General features: G+C 42.9%; 1 protein-coding gene across 1 annotated transcript in view; it reads right to left on the bottom strand.

The window, feature by feature from the left end:
• Stard9 (StAR related lipid transfer domain containing 9) overlaps positions 1 to 13,926 on the bottom strand; it is an 85,530-nt gene that overhangs the window by 35,112 nt on the left and 36,492 nt on the right. Inside the window, exons 8-15 of the mRNA XM_041678789.1 lie at positions 12,019 to 12,088; positions 8,740 to 8,812; positions 8,350 to 8,417; positions 6,077 to 6,174; positions 5,512 to 5,721; positions 5,042 to 5,139; positions 3,445 to 3,522; positions 2,762 to 2,833 (exon numbers count right to left, since the gene is read on the bottom strand). Of these exons, the coding sequence (XP_041534723.1) occupies positions 2,762 to 2,833; positions 3,445 to 3,522; positions 5,042 to 5,139; positions 5,512 to 5,721; positions 6,077 to 6,174; positions 8,350 to 8,417; positions 8,740 to 8,812; positions 12,019 to 12,088 (767 nt within the window). The remainder of the gene's footprint in view (positions 1 to 2,761; positions 2,834 to 3,444; positions 3,523 to 5,041; positions 5,140 to 5,511; positions 5,722 to 6,076; positions 6,175 to 8,349; positions 8,418 to 8,739; positions 8,813 to 12,018; positions 12,089 to 13,926) is intronic.

The raw sequence follows: 13,926 nt of genomic DNA, 5'->3' as shown, positions 1-13,926 counted from the left end.
ATCTGTGAGTGCTTCCTGTGTTTTAAGCTTTCTTCAATAAGCAAGTATTACTTTCATAAACGGAAGCTCCTTCAATAAATGCTTACATTTTTCTTCAATGAGCATACATTGTTCTTTTAACTAGAAAAAAATGAATGTGTAGTGGTTTGGACATGAAATGCCTCACAGGCTCCTGTTTTAAAGACTTGGTCCCCAGCTGGTGTCATTGTTTTCAGAGGCGATGGAAACTTAGTAGGTGGGACCTAATTGGAGGAAGTAGGTCACAGGAAGTATGCCTTAGAAAGATGTAGCATGTCCGTGATTCCTTCCTGCCTCCCTTCCCATGTCCCAAACTGCCATGAAGTAATTACTTTGTTGCATTATGTTCCCTTACCACAGGCCTGCAGCAATGGGCCAGCAACTATGGATCATGGAAACCTATAATCTGTGAAAACTCAAAGCCTGTACGTGATTGGATGTGTGCACTTCTTCCACTTCCATTGTTCAGTCATGTGTTGTGTGTGCACGTGTACGCACAGGTGTGACTACATGCAGAAGCCAGAGAGGTCACTGGGTAATCTTATTCTACCTGTCTTTTTACATGGGTTCTGTGGAACTGAACTCAGGTCCTCATGTTTGTACAGCAAGATTTCTTACCCACTGAGCAATGCCCTCGGCCCCAAACTAACCTTTCTTCCTCTCAGGTAGCTCTAACTCACAGCAACAGAAACCTAACACAAAATGTTATTTCAATTAATTGATGCTTCTCAGACATCAATACTTACTTACAATTACGCTTCCTGCATTGTTTTTTGATGTGAGAGTGTCATATATCAATCTGTTGATTTCATTGGTTAAGCAATAAAGAAACTGCTTGGCCCTGATAGGTTAAAACATAGGTGGGAGGAGTAAACAGAACAGAATTCTGGGAGGAAGAGGAAGTGAGCTCAGACTCAACAGCTCTGCTCTCTGGAGCAGAGACGCCATGCTCCCCTCTCCCAGGCGGACGCGATTCAGCTCCGACCCAGGATGGACATAGGCTAGAATCTTCTCGGTAAGTGCACCTAGCTGTGCTACACAGATGATTAGAAATGGGCTAAATTAATATGTGAGAATTAGCCTAGAAGAGGCTAGATAGAAATGGGCCAAGCAGTGTTTAAAAGAATACAGTTTGTGTGTTGTTATTTCGGGGCATAAGCTAGCCAGGTGGCTGGGGTGCTGGGGACGCAGCCCCGCCGCTTCTATTACTACAGTTTTTTCTTTTGTTTGATTGTTTGAGACAATGTTCTCTGTGTTGCCCTGGCTGTCCTGGAACTCATTCTGTAGACCAGGCTAGACTTGAACCCAGAGATCCACTTGCCTCTGCCTCAAGTATTGGGATCAAAGGTGGATGACACTGCCCATCTCTGCTTCTTAATCTTATGTGCTCCGTTTTCAGGATTCCTCTTCTGACCTAACATTTCTTCCCATATATGTATCACCTTGAGTTACATTAAGTCTGCACCTGGCTCAAAGGTACACAAAGCACTGAGAGGAATCTGACCAGGCTGTATGGAACTTGACTAAAGACATGTAATAATAAAATTGCATCAATAAATGATAAAGTACTGAATAATTACTAAATGCCAGGAACACAGGGTTTCATTTCTTTTTTCTGCTCATATTCAGTCTCATTCACCCTGTCCTGTCCCTCTCCACTCTTGTGGGTCCCTCAGAGTTTTAAAAGTAAATGTATCAAAGCCTAGAGTCCTTAGGTTAAGGACTGAGGGACATGAGGGAACCATGTTAAATTCAAGATCTTTGCTTCCTTTTGCTAGAAACTGAAATGTATGCAGAAAACTTATCCTGGGAATAGAAGAACTAAGAACACTCAGAAAAAATTAGATTTAGGAAAGCAATTTTCTCATAAGGGAAATACTTAGGAAAATATAAATAATTCAGATACAAGTATTTAAAATATTCTAGCAAAATTATTTAAATTTTTCATTAATGGCTTTCACCTTCTGTTCACAACTTTCCTTGATGAACACTGTTTTCCCTGCAGCACATGTGTGCACACTGTCACTGTCTCACATCACTCTCCATTCCACGGCTTTGCTGATGTCATTTTCCCCTCATGCGAAGTGCCCCTCTCCCTCTCTATCAGTCTTTCAAAGTCTAGCTCAAACCTGTTCTCTGCTTTCCAGCATAGGACAGTTGCTCCAGAAATGACAGGTATGATTTCTTCCTTATCAGACACCTCGTGAAGCACAGCAACCTGTGTATCCAAGTGGCCTGTGGCCACCTGAGTAAAGACTCTTGTATCCCTTGAACGTTCACTCGAAGTGCTCAATCTGTGAATACATGCTAGTTATCTGACTAGAAAATTTCCTCGATTTGCTGACTAGAAAATCATTTTTTCAGCCGGGCGGTGGTGATGGTGCACGCCTTTAATCCCAGCACTCGGGAGGCAGAGGCAGGTGGATCTCTGTGAGTTTGAGGCCAGCCTGGTCTACAGAGCTAGTTCCAGGATGGGCTCCAAAGCTACAGAGAACCCTGTATCAAAAAAAAGAAAAAAATGAATTTTTCTAGGCTACTCACACTATCCAAAAGAAGCTGTCATGAACCCGAGAAGATAAATACAAAGAAAGCCATTTACCATCAAGCCTCAATGGGAAGAAAAATGATCTCTGAACTAGATAGATCCTCTCTGCCCCACCTACGTGAGGAATACCTGGAGAGATCAAACTTATCTCCAGGATACTGGAAAGTTCAACTGGGTCCACTAAACAAACACACCCACCTTCAGGTCATTCCGGAGGACCACCTCCTTCAGGCTTTCATCCAGTTCATCGTTTAATGAGCGGATGTTCCTCTGCACAGAGAAGGGGGGTGGTCAGTTCTGAAGTTTTCTCAGTATCAACTACAAATAAGTTCCATCATATACACTTGAGAAGGATAAAGTATAGATAAAAGTATAGACTTCACCACCAAAATTAGAAATAAGTCAGGAGCATTTAGTATTTGGGCTCATATGAATACAAAGGAGAATTAAAATAAAATTTTCTCTAGGACCCAATTCCCCATATCTGTCTCCACAGAGAGCAAAGCCAGTAAGGCCAATGTTATCTAGACATGAGATGATACTAGAAGGCATCCAGCTCATCTGAAGCTGCACAGAAAAATCAGGACATCCTTCTGCCTTTGCTCCATCCCTGCCAACTGCAAACATGAAGAGAGGGCTCAGCCGGTGGAAGCACTTGCTCTGCGAGTTCAGCTACCTGAGTAAGAACCTAGAGCCCAACGTGGACGGAGAGAACCAACCTGGAAAGTTGTCCTCTGACCTCTACATGAATGTGTGCACCCCTGGTCACACAAACACACAATAACATAAAACTTGAACATACGGAGTATGACAAGCCCCAGGTGTTCAAGGGACAAGACCATCCGTCATTAGAACATGGAAGAGTTTTGGCTACCACATACCAGTTCAAAGCTCAGCAGCATGGCTTTCAGCCTATCAATCTCCTCCCTGAGTTCTCGGATGAGCTTCACACTCGCATCCTGAAACAAAGAGAACTCAGTCACCACTGGCTCATACTAGGTCCCAAACTGCTGTGAAGTGCAAGTTGGAGAAGTGTTATTCTTTGGGAGTGACTTTTCAAAGTATAATCCCAGGACCCACGGTATCAGCTTCATCCAAGAACTTGTAATAAATGCAAACTCTGGCTCCACCCCAGAAAGCAATTCTTGAGGGTTAAGGCTCAACCATATCTCACAAACTAGTCAGGTGTTTCTTTTGCATATGAGCTTTGAAAATCATCACCTTAGAGCAGGCCAAGGAAGCTCATAAATGCTAATCGTCCTATATGATGACTAAATCTGATACATGCCTAATCATACTGCCTTCGAAAACAGCCCCTAGGTCCTTTAGGTATGTCTGTTCCCCAGCTGTGCCCCTGCCCTGAAACTTTTCACTGAATCTCCAAGAAGTAAGAAACATTTGCAATGTTCCTATCATTACTCAGTTTTCGAAACAATTTCTTCCTACTCCCGGTTTAATCCAAAAGAGAAGTCAACTGCAATTTATATAATAAAACTCAGGCACAATTATCACTATCAATTAAAAATAAAAGCATCAAACAGAAGCTTCCAAATGACTTTTCTTAGAGTGACGGTCATACACTAGGGCTCTAAGAGGAATGGCTGTAAAGAAATGACTGAAGGAAGTTATTCATAAAATTATTTGTTGATAACAGTAGAGAGATCAGTGAAAGGCAGAGACTACATTGGGAGAAAAGAGCATCGTTTGCAGAATACAAGTATGGATGAAAACGATGCTCATTAGTGTTTTGTCAACTTGACACAAGCCAGTCATCTGGTAAACTGGAACTATCAGCCTGGCCTATAGGTACTCCTGTGGAGTGTTTTCTTGCTTAATGATTGATGGGGAGGGTCAAGCTGACTGTAGACAGTGCCACTTCTAGGTAGCTGGTCCTAGGCTGTATAAAAAAAATCAAGGTGAATGAGCCATGGAGGAAAAGCCAGCAAGCAGAGTTGCTCCAAGTTCCTATCTCAGCTTCCCAAGATGATGGGCTGTAATCTGTATGCTGTGGATAACCCTTTGGTGGAGTTCTGAAAAAGACATGCCCCATAAGTTATAGACATTTGAATATTTGGTCCTTAGTTAGTGGCTGTTTGGGGAGGACTAGGAGGTGTGGCCTTGCTAGAGGAAATATGTCACTGTGAGTGGGTTTTGAGGCTTCAATGCCATTTCTAGCTAGCTCTCTCCACCTCCTGCTTGAGATTGAGATGTAAGCTCTACCTCTACTCCACCATCATGAACGCTAACCCTCTGGGATCATAAACCCCAAATAAACCCTTTCTTCTCTAAGTTGCCTTGGTCATGGTGTTGACCACAGCGACAGAAAAGTGGCAGATGCACCTTTTCTCCCAGGTTGCTCTTCTTCAATGTTTTACCACCACAGAGAAGAAGCTAACTATGACAAATGAGAAAGAAACAGAGAAAACAATAAGGAGAACTTCAAACTGTGTCAGACAAGGACGTCCCATGAAGCCTTACCTCGTTCACCTGTGGCCTGTTGATGATGTTTTTGGCGTTGGATGCGTATCTCAGCGTACTCATGGTCTCGCTGTAGCTGGTGTGTGCAGGGGACACAGCTAAGGTAGAAGGACAGAGCTGAGAAATACACTGATGGGCCCTTCCATCCCAGCTCTTATTTCTTCTTTTTCTTCTTTTTATTTGGTTTTCAGAGACAGGGTTTCTCTGTGTAACAGCCCTGGCTGTCCTGGAACTAGCTCTTGTAAACCAGGCTGGCCTCTAACTCACAGAGATCCACCTGCCTCTGCCTCCCAAGTACGGGGATTAAAGACGTGCACCATCACTGCCCGGCTCAGCTCTTACTTCTAGTCTTACTGCTAATGTCTTCACTGCATGAGACACTCTTGAGAGACTGAGGAACATTAAGAGTCAGTATATTTTCTAGGCCCAATACTAGCTCCAAACAGCAGCAGATCCAGCATCCCACTTACTGGCAACCATGATGGTTCTGGAGTTGCCTCCGAGGCTTTCCTTCAGCAGCCACGTCAGTACAGAGTCCCGGTATGGGATGTAAGACTGCCTCCTCACAGATGCCCCTCCACTGCTGGTCCCAGATGTAGTGTTAGGGATCCCACTGTCACCCCCACTGCTGGCTGCACTGCTGAGGCTCTGGCAGCTGCTGAACACTTGGGAGTTCTGGGCTTGATAGATTGAAAAAAAAAACAGAAGTACAATACAGAAGGAATTATGAAGCAAATACATAAACAAAACGACTACAGAACTTAGAGCAAGTATCATACTCTTTCTGCACGTGACAGGAGGCTTTAAGTCTGAGTTTACGTCAGACTTTGGACTCAGGATATGGACTGATTCAACGTGATTCTAGAATGATGGTCACTTGTATTCTAAAACCACCAGGTTTTCATGCTCAAACCAAAAAGTGACCTTATCAAAAAATAATCTTGTGTTACCCTATTATGACAAGATGAAAATACTATGAGTTATCCCAAAGTCTCCCTCCCCACTCCAATTACCCTGAGTCCATCAGTAAAATACCTAAAGTGGAGATGACAATTCCCAGAGTCACAAGGGACTTGTTGATATTGGCACCTTCAGTAATCCGGTCCTTGCAGTAACTGGGATCTGCTCTCTCACTAAAACAGACCAAAAAAAGTAAAAAATATAGCAAACGGGACACTATCCTACAATGTTTTGGGCACATCATTTTGTAATAGATCCATAGAATCAGTTTCCCTTATGTAACTCTTTCCTGTGTCATTATCCTCAAAAACTTTTCTTCTTTCTGGATGCAAGCAGAAGCAGATCCAGCATCCCACTTCCTGGCAACTACAATGGTCTGTAGTTGCCTCCGAGGCTCTCCTTCAGAAGTCAGGTCAGCAGAGTCCCGGTAGGGGATATAAGACCATTAGACTACCTGCCTCCACACAGGCCCCCTCTGGAAATCTTGCTAGTCATTTTTTTTAGGGGAAACTGCCAGAGCACCTGAGGCCAAACAATGCCCATCTATAGTACTGATGATAACAGTCTCTCACAGGTAAAGATGCCCATCTACAGTACTGAAGATAGCAATCTCTCACTGGTAAAGATGCCCATCCATCTAGGTACTGATGACAGCAGTCTCTCACAGGTAAAGATGCCCATCCATCTAGGTACTGATGACAGCAGTCTCTCACAGGTAAAGATGCTCATCTATCTATGGTACTGATGATAGCAGTCTCTCACAGGTAAAGATGTCCATCTATCTAGGTACTGATGATAGCAGTCTCTCACAGGTAAAGATGCCCATCTATCTAGGTACTGATGATATAAGTCTCTCACAGGTAAAGATGTCCATCTATCTATGGTACTGATGATAGCAGTTTCTCACAGGTAAAGACTTGGTTTAAATTCACATTTTGATGGTTTAATGATAGTATCTGTGCATAAACTGTCTCAAAATTCTATCCCTCTTTTTAGTTTGTTTTTATTTTTTGTTTGTTTGTTTGTTTGTTTTTTCGAGACAGGGTTTCTCTGTGGTTTTGGAGCCTGTCCTGGAACTAGCTCTTGTAGACCAGGCTGGTCTTGAACTCACAGAGATCTGCCTGCCTCTGCCTCCCGAGTGCTGGGATTAAAGGCGTGCGCCACCACCGCCCGGCTTAGTTTGTTTTTTAAAACAGGGTCTCATTATTTAACGCAAACTAGCCAGGAACTCACAGAGATCAACCTGACTCTGCTTCCTGGGTGCTGGGATTAAAGATATGTAACCATCATGCCCACCTCAAAAATCCATTCTTAATGAAAAGTAGTAAAAATTTCCACGTTTGATTAGCTGATACATTTTCAGACAGGCCTTAGCTTCCTCAGCCCCTCACCCCATTGCTGTGCTAGGGCTAAACCCTGTCCTTAGTGCATATAGGTAAGTGTACTCTACCACTGAAAGCCCCAGTGCCCACCACACCTTCATGCTCGGTTCTTAACAGAGTGCTGTTAGTTACTGTTTCTTTTGAAATTGTAAATTGAGAAAATTTGCCTTATGTTATCATATACATTATTCTCAAATTTTTCTTCATCCTAAATATATATTTAGCTACAATATAAATACAGTATGAATATTTACTTCTAATAACTTAAAGCACAGTAGCTTTTAAAAAAATTTGCCATGTGGTGGTGACACACACCTTTAATCCCAGCACTCAAGAGGCAGATGCAGGTGGATCCCTGTGAGTTTGAGGCCAGCCTGGTCTGTAGAGTGAGTTCCAGGACAGCCAGGACTGTTTCACAGAAAAACCTTGTCTTGAGAAAAAAAAAAGGCAGAAAAAAGTAAAGTAGTGTATATAGCTACATATTATTGATATTAAATTAATGGAAAAGTATATTGATTCAGTTTATTTCTTAAGACAGTTGTTTCTAATTCTGTGTTTTTTGTCAAAAAGACAGGGCTTCTCTGTGCAGGCCTGGCTGTCCTAGTACTCATTCTGTAGACCAGGCTAGCTTCTAGCTTGGAGATTTACCCGCCTCTGCCTCTGCCTCTCAAGTGCTGGGATTAAAGGCTTTTGCCACCACCACCTGGTGTGCTTGGGGAGTTTTAAAAGGTCCCAACAGGCATTTCAGACTAAGAACCCAGGATATGGAGGAATTTCCCAGTTTCTGACTTTCAAGCTAGCATTCAAGAATTCCTTCTTTTATTTTTTTTTCTTTTATAATCTCAGGATGATTAAAACATTCAAGCAAGGCAAACCCACGATCATGCCTATCTCACGTAAGGTGGTCAAGGAGCCGGTCACTGTCAAGGGAGCAATAATTCTCCCTGGCTTTGAAATCCCAATTACCTGCCTGCTAGGTCCACAAGGTTGATCTTGCTGGCAGTCTCTGAGGGGAGGTTGTTCTGTAGCGTTGCCTAAAAACAAAGACTGTTTCAAGTTGTCATCCAGAATGATCTGCATTCCTCCCAGGATACTGTCCTAACTGTGTGCCAAGTTCCACATCAGACGAGCACACACTGTCTGATAAGCATCCCCTCACTGAAATCACCAGACCCATAACTGAACTAAGTGTGGACATATTCTGAACTGTTATGAGCAAAAGATAAGAGGAAGACACTGAAGAAGTCAGTTGTATCAGAGAACATGTAAGCATAAAGGCAGGAAGAAAGAAAGTAATGAATACAAGAAAGTAATCACGAGGCATAAGAAAGAAATCAGTAAGAAGGAACAACCTACCTGTGCATAGTGGATAGTGAAAATGGCATGAGATCTGCTGCTGGCCTCATGAACATGGGTGGCTGCTGTGATCCTGTGTATACAAGGCAAGACAGTTAGTACAGGGACTGTTTAAGCATGGTGGACCTAAGGGACTTATGTGAACATAAGAAATGTTAGGACTAAAAGAAAAAAAAAAGTTAGGACTGAGGTTAGTGAGATGGTTTAATGAGTGAAAGCACCTGCCACCAAGTCTAACAACCTGATTTCAATCCCTAGAACCTACATGGTAGCTCACAACCATCTGTAACTGCAGGCCTAGGGATCAGACACCCTCTTCTGGCCTCTGTGGGCACAGCACACATGTAGTGCACATACATTCCAGCAAAACAATTATTCATATGAAAGTGAATACATTTAAAAAAGAAATTCAAGTAGTTCAAAGAAGGCAGAAGCAGCACTCTAGGTGCTGTTACTGACAATAAGGGGAGAGTGATGTCACACTAGCGAACATTAAAACAGTTTTGAAATTATAAAAGCAAAAATCCAGAGTGTGGTGGTTTGAAAGAAAATGGCCTCTGAAGAAAACAGCATTATTAGAGGCCTTGTTGGAGGAAGTGTGTCACTGTGGGGGCAGGTTTTGAGGTCTCTTTTGCTCAAGTTTCCTCAGTGTGATTTTCAGGTAACTTTCTGTTGCCTGTAAGATGTAGCTCTCAGCTACTCCAGCACCACGTCTGTCTGCATGCCGTCATGCTCCCCATCATGATGATAATGGACTGAACCTCTGAAACTGTAAGCAAGCCACCCCAATTAAATTTTTTTTTAAGTAAGAGTTGTCGTAGTCGTGATATCTTTTCTCTACCTCCCAATGCTGGGAGGGAGAGACAGGAAGATCCCAGACTGCTTGCTAGGCAACAGGTCTAGCCAATCAGATTTGGTGAGAGACCCTGACATAAAACTAAGGTGGAAGGCAGTAGAGAAAGACATCTAACATTTACTTCTATATATACACATACATGAATACATAAATTAATAAACAAATACATATTTAAAAAACCAACAAGCACACACATAGGAAACAAAAAGACAAGTGTGGTATAAATGTGTTTCAAGAAATCTCACAGAGAGTTAATAAAGCAGAATATTCATCCAGCAGCATAAAAAAGCCTTTGGAGCTGAGATCTTGAATTACACTGATGCCATGTTTAAATGAGGAGCTCACAGCCACTCTTGGAAATCCATCCCAGTGTTAATCCCAAAAATCGTTGAGTCTCCCCTTTATCTAAATCTAGGTCAATGGTCCTTCCATCTCTGAGTGTTAGGATTACAGCTGTGCATCATCACACATGGCTATTACAGTGGTAGGGGTCATACCCAGGCAAATGCTATACCAACAGAACTACATCCCCAGCTCCTCGAACCCCTTTTTATTATTTTTTTCAAAATATTTTTAATTTACTTATTTAATTATTGTATGTGTATGAGTGTTTTACCAGTATGTATGTATGTGTTCCACATATATACTGGTGTTTGAAAAGGTCAGAAGAGGCTTCAGATGCCTTGGAAGGGACTGCAGAGATGGCTCAGTAGTTGAGAGCACTGACCGCTCTTCCAGAGGACTCAGGTTCAATTCTCAGCACCCATATGGCAGCTCACAACTGTCTGTAATTCTGGTTCCAGGGGACCAGACACCCATGGTAAAACACAAACTCACATTTAAGAAAGAAAAAAAGATGCCCTGGAAATGGAGGTACAGACTGCTGCAAGCCTTCATGTGGGTGCTGGAAATTGAATTTGGATCTTTAAATTCACTGCATAGCCTAGGCAGGTCTCAAACTTACAATCCTGCCTCACCCTCTCCAATGCTTGGATCATTTTTTGTTTTGTTTAGTTTTGAGACAAAGTCAGTCTCTCTCTTTTCCTCTTCTTCCCTGGAGCTGACGACGGAACCCAGTGGTCTTGTGTTTCCTAGGCAAGTGCTCTACCACTGAGCTAAATCCCCAACCCCCAGCTGGAACTTGGTATTTGGACCAAGCTGGTCTTGAACCACAGAGCTCCACCTGATGTGCACCATCCAGCTAGAATCCTAGCTCTTAAGGATTCAGGAGCTCATCTTATCCTGAAGACCAGGCGTAAGTTCTTCTAAGAGAATTCCAAGAAATTCTGAGACTACAATGTTAAGTTTAAATGTTTCCTTTGAGCCGGGCGGTGGTGGTGCACGCCTTTAATCCCAGCACTCAGGAGGCAGAGACAGGCGGATCTCTGTGAGTTCGAGACCAGCCTGGTCTACAAGAGCTAGTTCCAGGACAGGCTCCAAAACCACAGAGAAACCCTATCTCGAAAAACAAAACAAAACAAAACAAAAAAATGTTTCCTTTGGTTTGTTTTTTTTTTTTCAGTTAAAGGACCTAGTATTAACAACATAAATACAAGAGTATAATTTTTTTCTCCTAGTGAAAAGTTTCCGCCTAGGGGTTTATTAGTAATATCCCAGGTACTCGGAGTAGCTGAGAACATGAAGTGTTAGCACAGTGCACAGCAGTTTCTGGGGCACTGTCTCAGCTAGGTTTCCAAGGCTGTGAAGAGACAACGTGATCACAGCAACTCTCATAAAGAAGACATTTAGGGGCTGGAGAGATGGCTCAGTGGTTAAGAGCATCTTCCAAAGGTCCTGAGTTCAATTCCCGGCAACCACATGGTGGCTCACAACCACCTGTAATGAGGTCTGGTGCCCTCTTCTGGCCTGCAGACATACACACAGACAGAATATTGTATACATAATAAATAAATATTAAAAAAAAGACATTTAATGGAGTTGGCTCGCTTACAGTTTCAGAGGTTTAGTCCACTATGATCATGAAGGGGAGCCTGGCAGCATGCAGGCAGACATGGTGCCGGAGCTGTGAGCCCTATATCTCACTCAGAGGCAACAGGAAGTCCACTGACTGTTACATTAAGTGAAGCTTGAGAAAAAGACCTCAAAGTCCACTCCCATAGTGACACAATTCCAACAGGTGTGGCCCATTCCACCTGGAGGTCTGGATTAAAGGCAGCCTCCTCCAACAAGGCCACACCTCCTAACAGTGTCACTCCCTGAGTTTACGAATACATTCAAACTACCACAGGCACTTAAGTTACTCTTCCTAGTTTCATATGCCTATAGCCTTACACTGCAGAAAGCTAGGAGAAAAGTTTCATGAATCATTTTATCTTTGCCAAACTGAGAGACGATGGTACCGCCCTATAGTATCATGTCCAGAACAGACTCCTTTATAGACCCCGACAACAAACCTGGTTTACCTGTTTGCTATCCCCTCCTCCAGGAGCTGTATAACTTGCGTGTAGTTGGTAACAACATGCTGAGATAGACCTGTCAGTTATGAGAGTAGAAGAGAAATCAGATGGAACTTCTGGTAAGCTAACCATTTCTGGTAGGCTTTTGTCATTCTTTTTATTTACCTTCTCCCCCATGTGAGCTGGGATCAGGCCCAGCACAGTGCACATACGCAGTCAAAGGACAGTTCACAGGAGCCACTTCTCTCCTTCCGCCATGTAGGCCCAGGAATGATAAGGACCCTAGGCCCAGTCAGTCATCTCTAAAGTTTTATTATGTTTCTCTCTGTGTCTCTTTGTTTTTTGATTTTTGAGAAAGGGTTTCCAAAAACAGCCCTAGCTGTACAACAGCTTCAGCTGTCCTAGAACTTGCTTTGTAGACCCGCCTGCCCCTGCCTCCTAGTGCTGGACTAAAGTTGTGCCCAAGCACACTTTCATTTATCATTCTTATATCACTTCATAAGCTAGAATCGAACAAACTAATAAATCTGTATTGAAACCTCTCATCAGGTGGTGTGATGGGTTCTAGAAAGGCCAGCGTATTTCCACAAAGATTAGCTTAGAATTCAAGAAGTGGCCACGCAAACCACAAAAAAATTCCTCACAGCTTTACTATGGAAGTTATAAGAAATCTCCTCCTCCTCACTTATTATTGTTGGCCCTCACAAAATTCCCGACAGGAAGGTGATATTTTATCCACAAGGTGGCAGACTCAGTTTGGCATACAAAATGTCTCTCTCCTTTTACAGTTTACAATATAAAAGTACACTGTACACTATACAACACATTACAACCAAATGCCTCAGAAGTCGAGGCCAAACAAAAATGGTGAGCAAATTGGAGCAGCAGTGAGGGTGTGCTCTGTGGATGCAGCAAGGATAGGATGCGCCGTTACAGAACGGGAAGGCATGAGACAAGTGGAAGGGTCCTAAGGACATGAAGAAAACCTTTATGGAAACTTTGAGCTAGAGAGCCTCTGCAGACTATCAGAGACTTAGGAACAAGACAATGCCATGGGTCTGTTGCCTACTGCTAAATAAATGCCTAAAAAGACTGACAAATTCATCTGAATAGTGACTGGATTGCAGCAGGGTGGCTGCAATCGATTTTCTTAGCAACTTTCCAGGAGTGAAGACAAGGGCTGTAGCCCACAACAAACACAAATATCCCCCTCCAATTTTTGTTTCTTACTTTTTCAAACAGGATCTTGCTCTACCCAGGTTGTTCTGTAACTCAGGACGATCCTCTTGCCTCAGTATCCTGAGTGCAGGTATTATAGACATAATGGCTGCTTAGACATTCACTTACAGGAAGAAACCCAAAGGTCTACAAAGTAGAGTTGGAAGTAAATAAGCCTTTGCGAAGACTGCAGCTAAGCTTCAGTCTCACTACTTCCTAATCCCTCATGTTCATAGGAACTTAGTATAAAAAAGAGAGATACCAGTTCCTAAGAACAGGTTTACAAATACTGTCTGGCACAAATCTTATTAGCAAACCAAGCATACATGTAGACCTGGGAATACAAATGAAAGATATCCAGGAAATATGGAGACGCTGGAATTACCAGGCAGATTTTAAAGCAACTCTGCCTGGTATTTTCTTTTCTTTTCTTTTCTTTTTTTTTTTTTTTTTTGGTTTTTCGAGACAGGGTTTCTCTGTGGTTTTGGTTCCTGTCCTGGAACTAGCTCTGTGGACCAGGCTGGTCTCGAACTCACAGAGATCCGCCTGCCTCTGCCTCCCGAGTGCTGGGATTAAAGGCGTGCGCCACCACGCCTGGTATTTTCAAGGACTTAACAGACAAGATAGTACAATTCCAGAGGAAACTGGGAAAGAATCAAGTGGAGGTATGCTGAGCTTTCCTTCCTATTTCTGGAG

Source organism: Microtus oregoni, unplaced genomic scaffold (genome assembly GCF_018167655.1).
Source record: "Microtus oregoni isolate MIOR12 unplaced genomic scaffold, Mior012 000031F_ref0000149, whole genome shotgun sequence".
In the NCBI taxonomy this organism is placed as follows: domain Eukaryota; kingdom Metazoa; phylum Chordata; class Mammalia; order Rodentia; family Cricetidae; genus Microtus; species Microtus oregoni.
This window is presented reverse-complemented; position numbering and strand designations above follow the sequence as displayed.